We start from the raw sequence: 20,089 nt of genomic DNA, 5'->3' as shown, positions 1-20,089 counted from the left end.
AATAATACTATTACTAATCTTAAGATGACAGTTGTAATTGTTAAATAATTGAACATATGTTATTAATTAAAGAATGTATGAAATTTTATTATTTAAATTATTAATGATTAATTATTAGTTACAAAAATCATTACTGATAAATATTAATGAAAAATAAATCGCATTGTTCTTTTTTTTCTATAAAAGTCGATAATATAAGATCAATAAAAAACTTTCTTGAAATTTTTTCAAAATTCTTTTAAAAACTAAGTACTATTGAATTAATTTTTTTAATATATCTTTTTGGTATTGGTAAAATAATTCAATGGAAGATTCTTATAAAAACTAATATAAATTTGAATTTATTAATGTAATTAATAATAGATAGGTTTGATTAATTAAAATCTTAAACACGTATATTACATAAGCAATGTTTTGTAAATATTATTAATAAATCGTCAAATCTATCTGTTTTAGTTATCAGACAAATGAAATTAATTATACTTTGTTAAAAAATATTGATTTATTTAAAAAAAGGATGTAATGAAATAATAAGTAATTTGGAAATAAGAGATTTGAATTTCAATTAATGATTATATAAATCTACAATATAACTATGTTCAATTACATCAATTGAATTAAAACCAATTACTTATATACTTTTAGGTTTGCATAGGTTTTATAACAATGTTTAAACGAGTTAAAGTTTAAACTATTAAGATATGTTTATTCCCGAGTTTATTAATATAGTAAATGGATTACACGAACATAAATTTAATAAATTTAAAAAAACGATATACAATTTATAATACGTGTGTATATGGTGTATATTAAATGATTTAATTTATTAAAATACGCTAAATGAATATGAATATTACTGTAAATTACCATAACTACTTTATAATTTTATATTGTTAAAATCTTCTGTAGTACGATTAATAGTTTATCATTTTATATATGTATTTTTAATTAATTATTTCGTTTGTATAAAAAAAAAAATTATGTTTCAATGAGTATTATCTACCAAATTACAGTAAAAACCTATAAAAATGGTGGTATAAAATAACATTAAAAAGCGTATATATTAAGAATACTTTTTATAAAATTGATAAAATAGATTTATTTAATACAAAAATTTAATATTTTTCTGCTTGATACAGAGTATATTCAATTTTTAGAACGACTAGAATTCTTAAATATAATTCAATATCTATATTTTCTATTTTCTACTATAAATTTTTCATAACTGATTTTAATTGATTCTATCAAATTTCTTTTATTTTAATTTAAATAAATAACTTCTGTGAATTTTATAAAAAATTATTACAATATTAGTTTATATTCATTCACTTTGGTTTACAAATATTTTATACTTTTATGTATATTATAATTTATAATTATAAAAAAAATTATAATATAATAAAATTAGTATTATTATTATTAAGATATAATATAGAATAAATTACCTAGTGTATGGATTGGAGTAGAGAATCGTGAATTTGAGTTTTCTAGTGAAAAGCTACAACGTATTTAATCTGTAGATAATCTTTTATTTATAGAGATTTAATCTGCAGATATCTTTTATTTATTTTAAAATAAATAAAATAAATTAAAATGTTTCAGAACTAAGCATTATTATGTGATATAAATATAAATAGAAATTACTCTTCTTATAGAATTGTTTATAATTTTATTACTAAATAAATACAAAATTTATTCTTATATTTTTATCATGTTAAGCAGCTAACTTAATTTTATTAAGTTATTATGTAGTAATTTATCAAATAGAACTTGTATTTACCTTTATTTTAAAATTTAATTGTATATTATAAATTAAACAAAATACAAAATTACTTATCAAAACGATTTTTGTACTTACAGTGACTATATAAATTATAATTAAGAACAATGGATATTATAACTGAAATACTTTTAACGTGTTTTATATACATGTTGTGTATGTGTGTGCGCACGTGCGCGCGCGTGTGTGCTTGAGCATGTATATGTGTATACGTGTGGCTTATGTAAACACATTATAATAGATATATAATAATAAATATGAGATTTTCATACTATAGCATTAAATTTTATACTTTAATTGTGTGTATACACTCGGAAGTTATTCTATGAACTAGAATAAATAAAGTTTTTATCGATGTATGAGATCTTAGAAAAACTGTTGCGTTATAATAGTCTGAAAAGTAGGCTAAATGGGCCCATAATTACTTAAGGCGGAAGGTCTTTCTTGATGATCGCAAGTAGTATTTACTTCAAGTTCCGCCAATTGTTGTCGTCATACATGTGAAAGTGGAGGTTGTTTAAGTACGTGATGATGAATATGATGTTGAGAGGCACTGGTAACACTACTTTGCTGTAATAATGTACTTCCTGGACCTGGTGTTGCTGAATATTGTGGAGCTAGAGAACGGTTAATAATACCCTTAGTATTGGTAATATTTCCAAGTATACCTGTACCAGTAGTGCCTGTTATATTATTTGTAATATCTATATTTCTGCCAAATAATCGGTTCCATAAACGACGCCAAGAATCAATCGTTTTTCCACTCCATATCCAAACTCCAGATGTAATACCTACAGCCAGTGCCATAAAATATTTTAGCATTACTATTGAGTATAATGGTCTTACTCGAGGTTTACAAGGGCAAGCTAATGAACTAAGCCAATCATTTCTTAATGTCGTTTCATATAAATAACAAGCAAGCACTGCACTTGCTGGGACTGTATATAATACTGAAAAAACTCCAATACGAATCATTAATTTTTCTAATTTATCAGCTTTTGCACCAGGTTGACGTTTTATTACAGAGCGTATTCGGAAAAGACTTACAAATCCTGCAAGTAAAAATGTTGTTCCTAATAGAAGATACATTAATAAAGGAGATAATATAAATATTCTAATTCCTTCAGGAGCTACAGTGCAGACACCTGCGATAGGATCACCTGCAACACCACCAGACATAAGAGTCCATACTGTTTGAGCTGTTGGTGCCATCCACGCTGCTAAATGAAAATATTGGGAATATGATGCAATAGCTTCATTACCCCACTTTAAACCAGCTGCGAGAAACCATGTAAATGCTAAAATAACCCACCATACAGACGAAGCCATTCCAAAAAAATAAATTAATAAAAAAACTGTAATACATATTCCAGGTCCTTGAGATCCATGTCGCAACATGTTACCATCACAAGCAATTTCTTCGTGTCCAATAATAATTCTTGACAAATATCCGAGTGAAACTAAAAAATAACAGGCTGAAAGGAAAACGATTGGTCTTTCGGGATATTTAAACCGTTGAGTATCTATAAGAAATGTTGTAACCGTAGCTAATGTACTTGCTGCACATAATCCACTCCATAAAGTTAACCATACTGCTGCAAAACTTTTTTCTTCGTTTGTTAAAAATGCTCCATGGCAAGGTAATACACAATCAGAAATTCCTATGACATCTAATTTTTGAGTTATCATAAATTTATTTACATTAGAAACTCCTAAAGAATTAAAACTTTTAAGTTCATCGTTTTCTTCTACAGATGTAGATGGTACTAAAGATATTAGAGGCGGTCTACAACGACAGGTACAGTCCTTCATTTTATCTCCATGAGAATATTGACAATTTTTTTGATTTTTGCCAGGTTTACATTTTAATGATTGAATATTCTTAGAAGATTTTGTAGGCTTTGGTAAAGATACCGGAGATATACTATGTGTTATAATTTCAGTGGAAAGTAATTTTGTTCGATTATCTTGTTCCATACAAAGATTTTCGGGATCTCCTTGATTAGGTAATCGTTCACAAGCCATACGTTCTGGCCAAGAAAATCCATACTGTTGCATTAAAGGAGCACATCCCATTCGGGCACGTTCACAAACACTCTTACAAGCAGGAAGTGGTTCCTTATATTCTGGTAAACAAATTGGTGTATACATAGAACATAAAAAAAATTTCAAATCAGTGGAACATTTAATCTCTACAAGAGGCCAAAATTGATGAACTTCAAGACCTGCTTCTTCTTGTGTATCATGATTTAATTCGTTAGGCATAGCTGTAAAATTATACCCAATTCCACGACACATGGGAATGGTAATTTCCTCGCATCGACCATTTATGACATTAGATGGCCCAGATCGTGTCATAGAATGATCTATTTTATTGTTTATAATTACAGGATTAGAATCAATGCTCGTTGCAATGCCAGTAATAGATGATGTAAATGATAGTGATGAAGTAGAAGATGAAGATATTGGAGCATCAATATTATTTCTTGATTCTATTATATCTTCTGTATTAATAATAGGTAAAATAATAAACAGACAACATAATACAAAAACTTTCATTTTCTTGGAATTATTTCTTGTAAATTCTATATTATATTCGCATTTCATTATAGGTATTCAAAAGATTTTTTAAAATAGATAAATCTGAAACATAAATGAAAACATAAAATTAATTTGGTTTAATCATTATATTAAATTAAAAACATAAATAGAATAAATTTTTAATTTCTGAAACTTAACATTGTATAATGCAGAAAGAATAAGAAATAATTTTGATTATATTTTATTTATAAATGACCATAATATTTCTGATTTATTATTTTATACTATTTGTAATAATTTTTATTTTAATTTATGTTTCTTATAAAATATAATTAGAAACTTCTTCATAAATTTGTAATAATATAAATTGCAATTAAAAAAAAAATATGGCATTTGATTAGATCTGATAAAGTTTGATTTTATTGCATTTGACACTAAAATTTTTTTAATTTAGTTAGGAGTTTCTAAGATACAATTTGCATACAATAATTTAACAGTATAAGGTTATTTTAACAAGAGAAAAATGAGCTATTGATTATAAATAAGAATTAACTCTATTTTTAGTTTATTTTGTTTAATTAATATTTACTTATAATATACGTATATATATATATATATATATAATTTTTATTTCAATACATTTTAATTATAAATTTTTATTTGTTAGATTTATAGCCAAAAAAATCAAGTCAATGAATGCAATGAGTTTTCAATTTTTTATTTGCTATTATTCGAGAATATAAAGAATCTATGCATCCAATAAATAAAAAACTTTACAACTGATTTTAGATAATGCTGTTCGTGCAACTCGTAGTATTTATTTATATGTTCCTTATATGTTCCAAGGTGTATATTATAAAAACCCTAATATAAAAATCATGATCAGCTGATATACTAGTACTATTATCACTAGTACTTAATTGACAGAAGTCTAGTTTTTTATTTCCTGCCTACTTTCGCCTTTTCTATATTGATACAAATGTTAATAGCGTACCTTTTTATGATTATTTCATATTTTTACATGTACACAGTGTGTTGTTACAATAGATAAAAAACGTAAAGTGCTATTTATTGAAATTTTAAAAAATTTTCATTTAAAAAAGAAGTGTAATTCTCTTTCAATAATTAATACAAATGGTGCTATAATTTTTTTTATTATATATAATATATCAATATAGTTTGCTGTTAGCTTTATTAAACGAACATTCAAACCGTATAATGATTCTTATACATTCTATTATACATTCAACTATATTTCATCAGAAATGATAATAGATATAATAGAATTTATAACTTGTAAATGCCAAAACATTCTTTTTTTTATAATTCTTTACTGGAATGAATGTACAAGTGATTTAACTGAATATATATCATGTAGATACCTCAAGATTATATGCAGTGATATACATTACAACATTCCAACTGTTCATAAAACCTATTCTTTTTTTCATTAGTATATTAATAAGAATAAACCTGACATAACACCAACGAACGCTAATTTTATTAAAATTTATTAATATTGCAGAGTCGTCTTTACCCATTAATCAAGAAATATTGTAAAACAAAATTTTTGTAAAAACTAAAGAATATCATCTACAATTTTAACCGGAAAATGTTAAAAAGAATAAAAAGAAGTTAATAAGTTAAAAAGAAGACATTAAGAAAAATTTATGCAATAATTAGAATAAAGACAATATTATTTCGGAAGAATCATTTCGCATGTGATTGCAAAAGCAATAACAGAATATCTAAAGCGGTTTTTAATATCTGATTTAGTAAGGGTTACAAATTTTATGAGGACATATTAACTATCAATTTGCACTGTTCATTTAAAAAAAATAACTTGTATATGTTAATTTAATAAGACTGGTTTCAATAAATTTTTAATTGAATAGAATTTAAAACATTGTGGTAAAAGCATAATAAAGTACAGTGCTGCTTTATTCCATTGATAAATCTGATGTTTACTTTAGTCTGCTTAAATTTTCAAATACATAATTTTCATCTATAAAATGATACAGAGATAAATATAACTACTTTTCACTATTAAAACTCATTAATCATAACAGCTGGATATAATCATAATTAGTATAATTAATTTGGAATCAATAATATCCTAATGCAAAAAAATATATATAATCATAGTTTAGATATTGTTGACGTTTTTTTTCTGTAAGATGAAGTAAGTAATCTGTTTAGAATAATAATAATTATAACTAACTTCGCTATGACTTATACATGTATGAACGTTTACTAGTCGTCTGTCTCAATGATACTTTTTTAAGAGCTGAAATTCAGTAATTCATTATTGTACAGTTCCAAATAAATAATAGTACAAATATGGAAGATATAAAAATACTTATATTGTTTAAAAAAAAAGTTATGCGAAAATCCGATTTATTAATTCAAATATGAAAGGATAAAATTTTAATTATAATTGTATGAAAATATTAATGTATCAAATGTTTATAGCTATTGCAAATCCCTTTGTATGATTTAATATCTGAAATAAACATAAAATAATACTTGTTTAATCACGTGACTATTCTATTTCATAAATCTCATCAAATGTACTTCAATTGCATTCAACTTTCATAAACTTTATTCTTTAAAGTATATACTTATGCAGTTAACTTAGTATATACGTGTATAAGTATATAAGTACATATAACTTAAACTTTGATATTCAGATACATATTAATAGCAACAATTGTTAAATATATCTTCAATTTTTACCCATAACTTTTAAATAAAATTTTATTATTTTTTTTTTAAATAGAAAGCTATTATAATAGTCCGACTAATTTATAATACATGAACTAATTTAATTAAAATTATACTAAAAAATTAATATTTTTAATAAATTGCATTTATCATTTTTATTACATGTGCTAGTCTTATTTTCAATATCTACTTTACTGCCTGTTCATAAAGTGTAATAATTTTTTATTTGGTAACTATGCATATAAAGATACCTATTTCTGTTTTAACATAAAATTATAATTTATCCATAACTATAAATGTTTTTAATATTTCAGTGTGAAACCTAGTGCTCCTTTGTAAACATAAAAAGTATATTTAACTAAAAAATGCTCAAATATTCAAAAATGAACAAAATTAATGGTGTTACTCATTTTTACGAATCACTACGATTTTAAAACTAAGCTCTAAAGTTCTATGTAATAAGAATCACAAGATTTTCATATAATTTTTTTTTATAAAATGGAAAGTCAATTTTTGGACATTTTAGAATTAAAATATTCCTCTCTTTTATTACTTTCATATAAATTTCAATTATCAAACTAACATTTTTTCAATATTGATAAAATGTGTATTAGACTTTGTAGGAACATTAGTTAGTATTATATTTTTTCATTTTATACAATATGAAAACTCCAAATATAAATATTTCAACTAATATTAAAGAGCTTATATATTCCATTTTATTCTATTTCTTTCATATACTATTATAGAAAGTTATATTACATATTATAAATATATCATATTAATTGTAGATTAAATGATTTTTAATTTTGAAATTTTATTATTCACATTTACACAATATACCTTGTACTTCAAATGCAAATATAGATTAAAAAAAATATATATTTGTTTACTTTTATATTTTCTCACATATTTCACTACATATTTTTAATCTAATATACATTATTTTTTATTGATGTATTAATTCAATATTTAATAATTCAGCCATAATTAAAAAGTATATTATATATGAAAAAAATTTCATATTATTTAATATCATAATTTATAAAAAATAAATTGTACAAGTCATAATTACTATGTTTATATTTAATTTTTTAATATATGTATAAATAATGTTAAGAATAAAATAATCTTACATGTAAAGACAAGTTGATTTAAAATAAAAATGTTAAAATAATGCTATTTATTATAATAGTATGTATTTTTATAAAATAGTTTTAATCATTGTTAAGAATCTAATTTTTAATATTTTCAGTTTTAGAGGAGCATATCCAATAATAGAAGTTCAAACATTTCTTATAAAATGTTGTGATAATCTTGTACATTACTATTTAATTGATTTTATTTTTTGACGTATATAATAATCAATATCGAGGTTCTTAATTTCGACACAATTGAATTAATTTGAGTTGATGTTTGAAACTAATTTTCTTTATATATTATTGAACAACGCGTTGTTATAAATATTAAATTACAATATTTATCGGTAATTTTATCGAAAACGGTATCAAATAAATTATCCTATCATATTAACTGATTTTTTGTTCTTTTTTAAGAATGAAACTCATTTCTCATATGTATAAAAGATTCTTCTTTTATTATTAATTATTGTTAGTTTCATTATCATTGTATTTTATATTTTTAATAAATATAGTTACATTAAATATTACAAATTTGCCAGGCTATTTCGACTTCCATGTTACCGACCTAACCTTTGTAATTGATTTAGTAAACTTTTACATGTTTCTTTATATAATGTTATCCACTTTTCAATATTTTTAAAGCTTAATAATACCCAAAATAAAAAAAATAATGTCTGTCATTTTTCCATATGTCATATAAATATATTAATTATGTTGATAAGATCAAAAATATCACAATTTATTCTATAACCACTACAAAAAATAACCCACTAATTTATTACATTTTTATCTTTAAATAATATTTCCAACTTTAATTATAATTTATCATAATTATTTTTACAAAATGGTGACATCACAATAGAATATAACATTCATGTTAGTAAAATAAATCAAATGTTATTTGGAAAATATTGATGAACTAATTATAACTAGACAATAAATTCAATAAAGTATATACAAATAAAGTCTAAATGAAATAATATAACTAAAATTCATTCAATGTATTATTCATACAAATGTTTTAATTGTATCAAAAATTTTTTTTGAAAAAATTGTAATCTGAAATATTAAAATGATGATCAGTAAGATAAGATACACAGGCTGATACAAAGAAAAATATTAAAGTATATCAATAAATTATTAATTTTTATAAATAATAATATAAGTAAAATTAAAATATATAATTTTCAAACAAATACATCAATTATACAAATAATTCTGAATACTGAATATGTTTTTTACTAACCTTCATAGAAAATATTTTAATAGGCTGAAAATATTATTTAATTTTTTTTTACATAAAATAGTACACTCTATGTATATCAATTTGTAAATATCCTTATGTTTGTAAAAATTTAATTGTATCTTAAGTTAATTACCCTCTTATTATATATTAATCAATAATAATATTATTTTTATAATTATTTTTCAAATATTAAATAAAAGAATATTTAAATTATTTGCTGAAATATAAATAAAGCAACAATATTTTTGTTAATAATAAAACATTACTGAAAAAATTAAAAATATTATTATACAAATATATAAATAGAATTATATAAAGAATTAAATTATAAGATTTTATAAGAGAAATTAAATTTAATAAATTTCATATATTAAAGATTACTATATTTTAATAACAATATAGTATTAATATTAAATTATATTTAAAAAATATAAAAAATATTTTTTTCATTAAATTAATAAATATAATAAATGAGAAGCAAAATAAACTTAAGTTCATATCAATATAAAAATATAATATCAAGTAGATTATTTTTTATGTATATAATTCTGTTTTGTACAAGCCTGACTAAAATAATTTATAATAAAACAATTTTTAAATTCTAGAATATTACTTTCCAATATTTCTTTTTCTTGAAACATAATATTTTTTCATTAATATTGTAATATGAAATAATTTCTTTGTTTATAAATTATTTTTATGAATTGTAATAATTTTTTTAAACATTGTCAAAATTACCAAATTTTAATTTTTTAATTTCTCTAAATTTTTAATTTGGTATTTACATTATTTTATATTTACTAATTTGTTATAGTTTATATAAATAAAGATTTAACATGCACTGTTTGAAATGATAAATTCAGATTATTAATATTTATACTTATATTTAAAAAATTTAATTATATAATACATGATAATTAAGAAATAAAAAATTAGGTAATTTTTATGTGTAATTTTTTTCAGAACTTACCATTTCAAATATTTTAATAATCATATCTATCAATAGAAAATGTATTTATATAATCAAAAATACGAACAATGATATTTTATTTTAATAAACACTTAAATTTTATTTATGTCAGACTCATTATTACTTTTATATTTTTTATAAATTTACTCGTTAAAAAATTATGTTTAAACTAATATTTACTAATGAATTAAGTTAATATGCACTATTATATATTAATAAAATTGTTATATGTAAAATAAAATCAGCATACAAGAAAAGTAAATTAAATAACTATTGTTATTTACAACAAAATTATTTAAATGATACAACATTATGCAGAATGCTTAATGTACGTATATCACACTAGCTTTCTAAAAAACAAAGGTACGATATTAAAATATAAATAAAACTGTTTTTTAATTAACACTTTATTCTGCTTGTAAAATTATTAAAGTAAAAATTTTATCTAATATATTAGTCATTGTTGTAAACACTATTTCTAATACATAAATATAAGAGAAATACTATCGAAAACATATATATAATGTAGATAGAATTAATACCAATGTTCCGAAACCATTTGGTTAATAAAAAGAAAAATTAGTTTTATCTGATCTATCCTTATCTAATTACGCATGTGCGAGAAAAAGGAAGTGATGCCATGAAAATCAGAACATGGAAAAATCGCATGCGCACTAAAAATTTAAATTAATAATTTAAATATATACAGATTGTACGTATACTTTGTGCATGGCATGCCTAATTTTTTTATATTTAATATAAATATAAATAATATCAATTTTGAAAATTATGAGTGTCAAAATTTTTTACTCAAAATTATTCATTTAAATTATTTTTATAAGAAGTTTAAATTCAATATAATAATACAATAGATAATTTAGAATTTTTATTTAATTTATAATAAATAATTTATAAATAATTTTATTATTTTACTTAAATGTTAGGTATTTAAGAAATGAATTTAAATTAAAAAAAAAACAATTTAATGGTAATTGAAGTAATTTAAGTAAATAGTTAAAATATATTTTTATAATTGTATAATTCGTAATAATTAGTTAATCAATAATTAATTTGAAGTACAATATAATTTTTTGAAAATACTAATTTTCAATCAGATATTTCTATTAAATCTAATTCATCTGTATTATTATATGTAGTATGTTATTTTTAAGAAGTAAAATTATCCAAAAATATATTTAATAAATTTATGTTTATAATATATATCTATAAAGTTTCGTAAATAAATTACATAAATAGTTTAAGTACACTTATTATAATTATTATATTATAATTAGAATACTTAATTCAAATTATTATAAAAAATATTATATTTGTCCATGGATTGTAGACTGCTCAAAATAGAATAAATCATAATTTAGTATAGAATAGGCTAATAATTAATGAAATTAATTATGATTTATACATAGTTTTAATTTAAATAATTTTTCAAACTTGTCAACGTATTACTCAAAACACTTGAACCCAATGTACTGCCTACTCCTTTAATTCACCCATATTTTACAAAGAAAAATTGTAAACTTATTCCTATTATTAAAGAAACAGTATTTTATACTTGAACGTTATGTTTATCATTATGTGTACCGCATCTTTCAATTATATAATTTTGTTATAAAAACTTATTAAGGGTTATTGATTATTGATTAGACTAAACATTTAAATTTTTAGTTTTTCTTTTAAAGGTGTTGACCAAAACGTAATTATCTTTACTGTTCAATAACTTGCTAAGATTAGAAAATTTATATATTTTTTTTATATTATGTATAAATATATTCATTTTATTATCTACGAATGTACTTCATTTATTTTTATAATTAATCCAAACTAAAAATCTTGGTGTAATAAAAAAATTGTCTTTTCACTACTACATCTAGTTGTTTTAAATTTAATTGATTATACATTTAACATCATTCAATTTTTCATGCAAGCAAATTTTATATTATTGATATTTAAGTTTGTTTCAATATTAAAGTTCGGTTATTACAAATGATTGCTGTAAAGCAATATTAATTGATAATTATTATCAATTAAAAAAAAATTGTTCATATATGAATCAGAATTATTGAACATATTTTAAATTCATACACTGTCTTTAAATACTTAAAATATTATGTTTTTATCTTGCTCTACTCTGTTAATCAACAGTAAAGCAACTCAACGTTAACACAAAATAGTAATACCATTGTATATATAGACTAGATACAAACAGCTCAGAATTTGTCCTTTTTTTGGATATTGTAATTACATTATTGTTATTCGTATTTTTAAAGATAAAAATTTCAAAATTTATATACATCACACTCATCTGTTAATTTTAGTACTTATTATAAAAATAAGTTTTCTTCAAAAATTAAAAATAATTTTTATTTAGTCTTACTAAAATGTTTTATGTTTGAATCAAACCAGACATTAAAACATTCAGAGCACTTTATTTATATTAACATTATATTAACATTATTTATAATAACCAACAAGAAGCATAACTAATGATAATAACTGTAAGGGAACAATTAATTAAAAAGAAAATAGCTCAAGACAATTATATACAATATGTATAAACATATTGCTTATTCTGTTACTATTTTAAAATTATATATTTTGTATGTGTGGAGAGTACATCCAATTTTAATTGAAATATTTGCATTATTTTGGACTTAAGTTTCTTTTATTATACTATTATTATGTTATCTTAATCATTTTTTAATGCAACAATACATAGAACAATAGGATGCATTATCATCTGTTCTCTTTTTTAGTTTTTGCTATTATACAATATAGTTTTTAAAAAAATTGTTAAGTATATTTTATTAGAAATTTAACAAATCATGATTTTTACAGTATTTAAAAGATAAATGAGAAATGTTAATACACTCTTAAATATCGTTAATAAAAATACAAATGAATCGTGTTCTAATATTCATAAAAAATCAGTGTAAAAACATTGAACTATGTATATTACGGCTTAAGAGCTTATATATTTTTTTGGTATGAAAATACTGTTTTAAAAAAAAAATTATATTCGCTCAAATCTTTCAATAGCTGGATCATGAATCACCAAATAATAATTTCATTTATGAAAAATATTAATGACATATGCATTTTGCAATATAACATATTTTACTTAAACATAGCAGATGAAATAAATTATTCTACAAAGATACTTGCTTGTAGTAATAGTCATGAAATTATGATTCTTAGATTACTATTATTTTAATTTAGTTATACATATTTAAACATATTTGTAAAGAAATATAACTTTCACAATTTTGTTGTTGTTAGATTATTAGTGGCATTGTGAAAATACATTGAATAAGTGGATTACAAAACATATGAAAATTAAATGAAACTTTTCTGACAATATTTTTCGTACTTTAAAATTAAATAAGGAAGTTAAAAACAATATAATAGTTTTAGTATTTAATCTTGAAATTTCGTTTAATTTTGATGATTTCTTTAATATCTATTTTAGAATAAGTATTTCAAGAATAAAAAGTACAAACGATAATGAAAATTGCATAGAAAGGTGGAAAGATTAAAAGCAGAAAATTAATTTATACTAATGTGAATAAATTTATAAACCTATGAATTATGTATTTTTTAAAACATTTAATGTTTACATTTCTAAATAATGGAATTTGGATTACATTTTATGTTTAGTTTAAGACTTATAGAAACCAATATTAGCTATTTTTCTATTCATTATACTTGTTTATAACATTTACATAAATATTTTAATAAGATTTAATACACTATTAAATAAACTATTTTGTATGGAGACGTACGCTCTCGCGTACGTACACATACGCACGCACTTAGATATACACAGTATTAGATAAGATAATATACACTGGAATTATCTATAAATGAAATTCATAAATAGTAATGCAATTCAACGGAGATCAGGATTATCATTGATTTGTTTTTTTATTCGCAAAAGCATTGTTGTATACCATTGATCTAGTCGTGAAATCGAATCATATTCTTTTACTGCTTCTGTGAAACCATCAATATTTTGTTCTTCCAAATGTTCTATTAAAATCTAAAATAATTGTATAAGTATATTAATACTATAATTTTTTTAAATAAAATTTTCTACCTTAATTAATTTGTATTCTCGAACATCTTGAAATGCAGGGCACTGTTCTTGATAACGTTCGATAGCGTGTTGAGCATTTAATACATCTACACATAAGTGACATAAAGCTGCTCGTAAAAAGTATTCTTTAGCACTATATTTTAATAATGAACTATCCAATGACGCAACTGCCACCTATTAATTACATGTAACTCAATAAATATGATAAATAGTAAAAAAATTTAAGTATACAATTAAATGAAAATTAATATAAAAAAATTCATAATTTTTTCCTACCTGTTCATAAATTTCAATTGCTTTGTCATAATTTTCTAACTGAGCAGCATATTGGGCGACTTTCAATAAACATTTATTGGCGGATGAATTACTTTCTTCACCACGAAAATAATCTGCAGCTTGTTCATAATGCTTAACTGCTCTTTCTAAATCCACTGCTTCATTTTCATAAATTTCGGCTATATTTTGATGATGCTTAGCCGCCATAGTAAATCGACCCATATCAGTATAAATTTCTATAGCTTTTAATAAACAATTTACAGCTTCTGTAACGTTAAATAGAATAAATATATATTCAAACTATTAAATAAATTGTATTTTAATAAAATACTTACCAGTAGGATCTGACTTTTTATAACAATTAGCAGCATCAATGTAATTGGTAGCTGCATCATGTCTACTACCTGCTTTTGCATTAAGATTTGCAGCTTGACAAAAAGCGCTTCCAGATTCATTCCATTTTTTAGCCATTTTTAATAAATTTGCAGCTCTTTGATAAGATTCTACAGCTTCTTCTACTTTTGAAGATCCTCTAATTATACATCATTTATTATTATATATAGTTCAATGTACAAAAAAATTATCAAAATTTTTGTCATTATGTTTTTGCATAAAAGACCATAATTTTTATTTGTTTAAATTTGTAATGAATCAATTAATTTATAACTTATGATATATAACTACGATAAATTAATCTTCAAAAGTTTGCAAAAAATTATTAATGCAAACAGTAAGTAATTAAATTTTATAGTTACATTTCTGTTTTACTGAATTAATTTAATTTTTACGTATTTATTATTGACAATCTGTATTAATTACTGTTTAAAAGTTAATAAATCGATTTTATAGTTTTTAATTATATTTATATATTTTATAAACCATGATAAAAGAAAGTATACTTCGCATTATAATACGTGGCCACCGTCATGACTTTCCGAGTCAATTATCAAGTAGTGCTACAAGTTTGTACTTATAAACTACATATCCCTTAAATTACAATAAGATTGATATAGATAAAATTGATTTTTTTAATTGTCTTAAAATATAACATATTAAATGTATTTCACAATGATCCAATACTTTTTTAACAGTCGTAAGTAATATTCTATCTCTAATTAAAATAATTGATTGAACTATATTATATTAATTTAGCTAGAAAATGAAAAATTATTATTATTATTATATAAATTGTTAAAATATTTTTGGTTGAATTTTACAACTTGATTAAATTAATCATTGTTTATTCATTTATATATATATATATATATATATATATATATATACACACACATAATAAAGCACTATGTTATTTTGTTATTGCGCAATAAAACAATATGATGTGAACAATGTTTACAAAAGAAATTTAAAAAGGGAAGAAAAAAATCCATCAAAAGATCTAATACAGATATCGATGCAGAATGTTAGAAAGATTTGGTGGACTTAATATTACATTATCTTTACGTCTATCTTAGGCTCATTGTTATAATTGATAATAAAAAGATTGATAATAAAATTTTTATTAATATAGTTTAATATTATAAGTTATATTTTATTTTTTTATAAAACTTAATCATATTCACTGATAAATAACGTAAATTTAAGACTATTGTTCACAATAATTATTAGATATGATTTTTATTAATATGTCAAAACTTTCAAACAGAAATAATTTAAATCGTTAAATTAAAACAAATAATTAGAAATAATATTTCCTAATTAATAATTTATAATTTTAAATTTATAAAAGGTATTTCAGCTTCCTAAATTATTCGTTATTTAAATAAATGTATTTTTTGTAAAGAAGATTATATCAAAGGTTGAGTATTTACCACGTTTAAGATTAAATAATGATTAAAATAAAATCAAATTGAAAGTTTTGTATTATTAAAATTTATATTAAATAAAATATTTTTATCTTAAAAATATTAAGTGGTGATATATTAATATGTAAAGAGATTTAAAATTAAATTTACTGCCTTCAGAATTTAAAAAATGATCTCACTTCTACAAATAATCATAGATATCAATTGTAACACAGAATATGTCACATGCAGTAAAATAATTTCAATTTCTGACTAAATGTTGCTCTTCGTGTTATCATTAAATTAACAAAATTGATTATTTTTATAAAAATGTTAATAAAAATTTTATAATTATGATAATTTTATTAAATAATACTCCATTCATAGTTACAACAATTGTATTTAAACCTATCTCATTCTCAATTTTAAATTAGAATTTTATTTTAATTTTTTATTATTTTTACAATTTAATTTTTTATGTATTCACATGCTAATATAACACAAAATAAAAATAAATATATTTTATCTCATAAGGTGCTGTATCAATTCTTCTACACCTCTATGCCAGCTATTTCGGTTGTAAATGCAAGATTTGTTTGATTTGCTCTCACAGATGGCAGTATATAGTAAAAACTAAAAAATCAATTTGAAGATATACATGGTAAAAATGTTTTAACTAATACAATATTAATAATTTCATAATTTTAATATGGCCCTTTAAAGCTAAACTGCCTCCTCAATCACATTTGAAACCAGTGCATCAAAAAACAAAATCACTATAATATATGTACCTCCGATTAGCGTATAACTTTGTACTTGCATAAGTCAAGACTTAACATTTTCATTTGTTGATTTTCAGCTGTTTGTTTATAAGCATAAGTCAAGACTTAACATTTTCATTTGCTGATTTTCAGCTGTTTGTTTAATGTATTTTGTCAAATTCCAGAAATAAAATATAATTTTTTATATTTAAATATATATTTATTTATATTTTCTTCCTCGGCATTTTATATTGTTAATTATTTCTTTTTTTATTATTCAACAGTCTTTCTAAGTGATCGAATTCTTCACCTTCATATACAATTTTCTTTGTTGAAAATTTTACTTAAAAATTAAATAATAGTATTATTGAAGAGAACAGAAATATTTATCTTCTAAGTCTTTTTGGTAATAAAATCTACAAACATGCTGTCATATTAGATCAGTATATTAATTATGTTATATATGCAACACTTGATTGCTCTCATTTAATGTTTTCAATATAATATAAAAAAAAAAACTTTATATATTGCTTCATAATGTATAGAATTTATAATTTACATAAATTTTCACGATTGCTTTTATTATTTCGTTGCCAAGTGATTTTAATCAGTGGCAAGTGTCATAATACCTTTAAAAGGCCGAGATTTTGGTACTATAGACATTACTATTGTCAAGTGTAACCTCATTAAAAGTGTTTACTAAAATGAATATAGAGATGAAAATATTTTAGATTAGTTAAAGTCGGAATATATAATAAATAATCCGGATATACGCATTTTTATTAATGGAAGCACTTAAATTAAATTTTATCATACTTTCTTTTGGCATTATTAACTACTTATGATATTAATGTTAGTTTCACAGTTGTATGCATGTGTATGTATGCATCTACACATTATAATAAATTGCAAAGTTTTTAACAATATGAATTGATTTTTAAGGAATTTTAACTTTTTATTAAGATATTTATTTAACAAATATTTAAATGAATCCAATAAAACTATATTTGAAAATTAATAGATAGTAAAAATAATAAAAACTATTTCCTGTTATCAATAAGCAAATAATTACTTTTATATATACGTTTTATATATATTTACGTATTTGTATATTTAAATACATCATATAAGACAAATTATTTAGTTGGATCTTTAAATAATTAATATCTAATCATTTAATATTATCATATGTGGAGTGAATCAATGGCTTAATACATATTTTTTTATTGGAAACTGTTAGTATAATCTATTAAAATATTGTACTTTGCATCCATTAATTCACTTTCCTACCATAGTACACTCATTAAAAATGCATATATATGTTATCGCAAAATTACATCTATTTATGCTTTCTATTAATTGCTATTTGTCCATTAATAAATATTTTTTTGTTATATTTGTTGTATTAAAATCTGCATTATTATATAAGTCAAATGATTGAAAATGTTTTATTTGTATACAACATTAAACATTTTAAAATAATAATTAATCTTCTTAATCATTACACTATCTGTTCACTATCTCCTTAATAAATGGAAAGATACTAATTATGCTTAAAGTTTGAAAAAATAAAATTGTATCACATATTTCATTAGAGGGTTTATATATTTTCATTTTACTGATATACAATATTTTTAAATTTTAAGTATAAGAACATTAAAAAAGATTTTATCATTTTAATTAATAACATAAGATACATCAGTTAACAATCACGTGAAATTATTAAAGGAAATGCATAAATTTATTAATATTTATATATACATACATATATGTATAGTTTATGCGCACACCAAGGTATACAAATACATAATACAAAATACATTGAATTTATCGAACTACATTATTAAATAATATTATTCTTAAGTGATTCATTTTATTCTGAACATCGGGTTTGAAAATATATAAACTTATTAATATGAAAAATAATATTTATATTAATAACTACGACATTATATATTTAATTCTATTATAATTTTTTATAATAGTTTACTTATTACATCAGCAATTATAAATCTAATTAATATAAAATGCTTGATACAATCATGTTACAAAAAGATAGTTTTTACCTATTAAAACTAAATAAATTTTTAAATATTATATAGTACATGTGTATGGGTACGGTTGTATAACAAATTTTTAAATAAAATTTTCAATATAAATTCATAAATCTGTGTATCTATTCCATAGTAAATTACAGTCCACAACAATCCTGACAAAATATTAACTATTTGATATTTACAACCAACAAAACTATTTAGTTTTTTACTATACAATGAATAGATTATAATTTTAAATTGTATAGTTTTACAAATAATAAATATAATACAAATATAAAAACATTCATTTTATTACTTACCCAAACAATGAACTAAGAAAACCTTTAGATGAAGTTAGTTTTTTTTCTGCTTCTGCTATTAATTGCATAGCTTTTTGCTCATTGTCAGCCATTTTTATAAATAAATTAGATAATATAATTTAATTCTGTACAATGAAAAATTATCCCCTTGAATTCTAAAAATTTAATGAAATTATACACAATTAATTGTTCAAATGTTAAACATCTATATTAATAACAAAATGTATTATATTTTATACATACTCTTTTTGTTTATATTTCATTTAATTTTCGATTTTTTAAAAGTATTAACATATTAATATAAATACGTCTGTAATAAATGTTAACATCTTAATATATTCCACATATACTGCAGTATCTATTGATAAAGACAACGT

At 21.3% G+C, this 20,089-nt stretch overlaps 2 protein-coding genes across 2 annotated transcripts; both read right to left on the bottom strand.

The window, feature by feature from the left end:
• Positions 1-1,803: 1,803 nt before the first annotated feature.
• Positions 1,804-4,339, bottom strand: fz2 (frizzled 2). Its single transcript, XM_011507082.1, has one exon. It carries the CDS (start codon positions 4,337-4,339, stop codon positions 2,273-2,275), a length of 2,067 nt encoding a protein of 688 aa, XP_011505384.1. The 3' UTR covers positions 1,804-2,272.
• A 9,876-nt stretch (positions 4,340-14,215) lies between these two features.
• Positions 14,216-19,861, bottom strand: alphaSnap (Alpha-soluble NSF attachment protein). The gene is made up of 5 exons (XM_011507081.1): positions 19,713-19,861; positions 15,129-15,325; positions 14,794-15,059; positions 14,518-14,691; positions 14,216-14,460 (listed from the first exon to the last, which is right to left on the bottom strand). The coding sequence occupies exons 1-5, from the start codon at positions 19,802-19,804 to the stop codon at positions 14,311-14,313; spliced, it is 879 nt and encodes a 292-aa protein (XP_011505383.1). The 5' UTR covers positions 19,805-19,861; the 3' UTR covers positions 14,216-14,310.
• Between the last annotated feature and the right edge of the window lie 228 nt (positions 19,862-20,089).

The sequence above is a fragment of the Ceratosolen solmsi genome, unplaced genomic scaffold, assembly GCF_000503995.2.
Source record: "Ceratosolen solmsi marchali unplaced genomic scaffold, CerSol_1.0 scaffold6, whole genome shotgun sequence".
NCBI classification, from domain to species: Eukaryota; Metazoa; Arthropoda; class Insecta; order Hymenoptera; family Agaonidae; genus Ceratosolen; species Ceratosolen solmsi.
The sequence above is the reverse complement of the archived record's forward strand: the minus strand, read 5'-3'. Positions and strand labels throughout refer to the sequence as shown.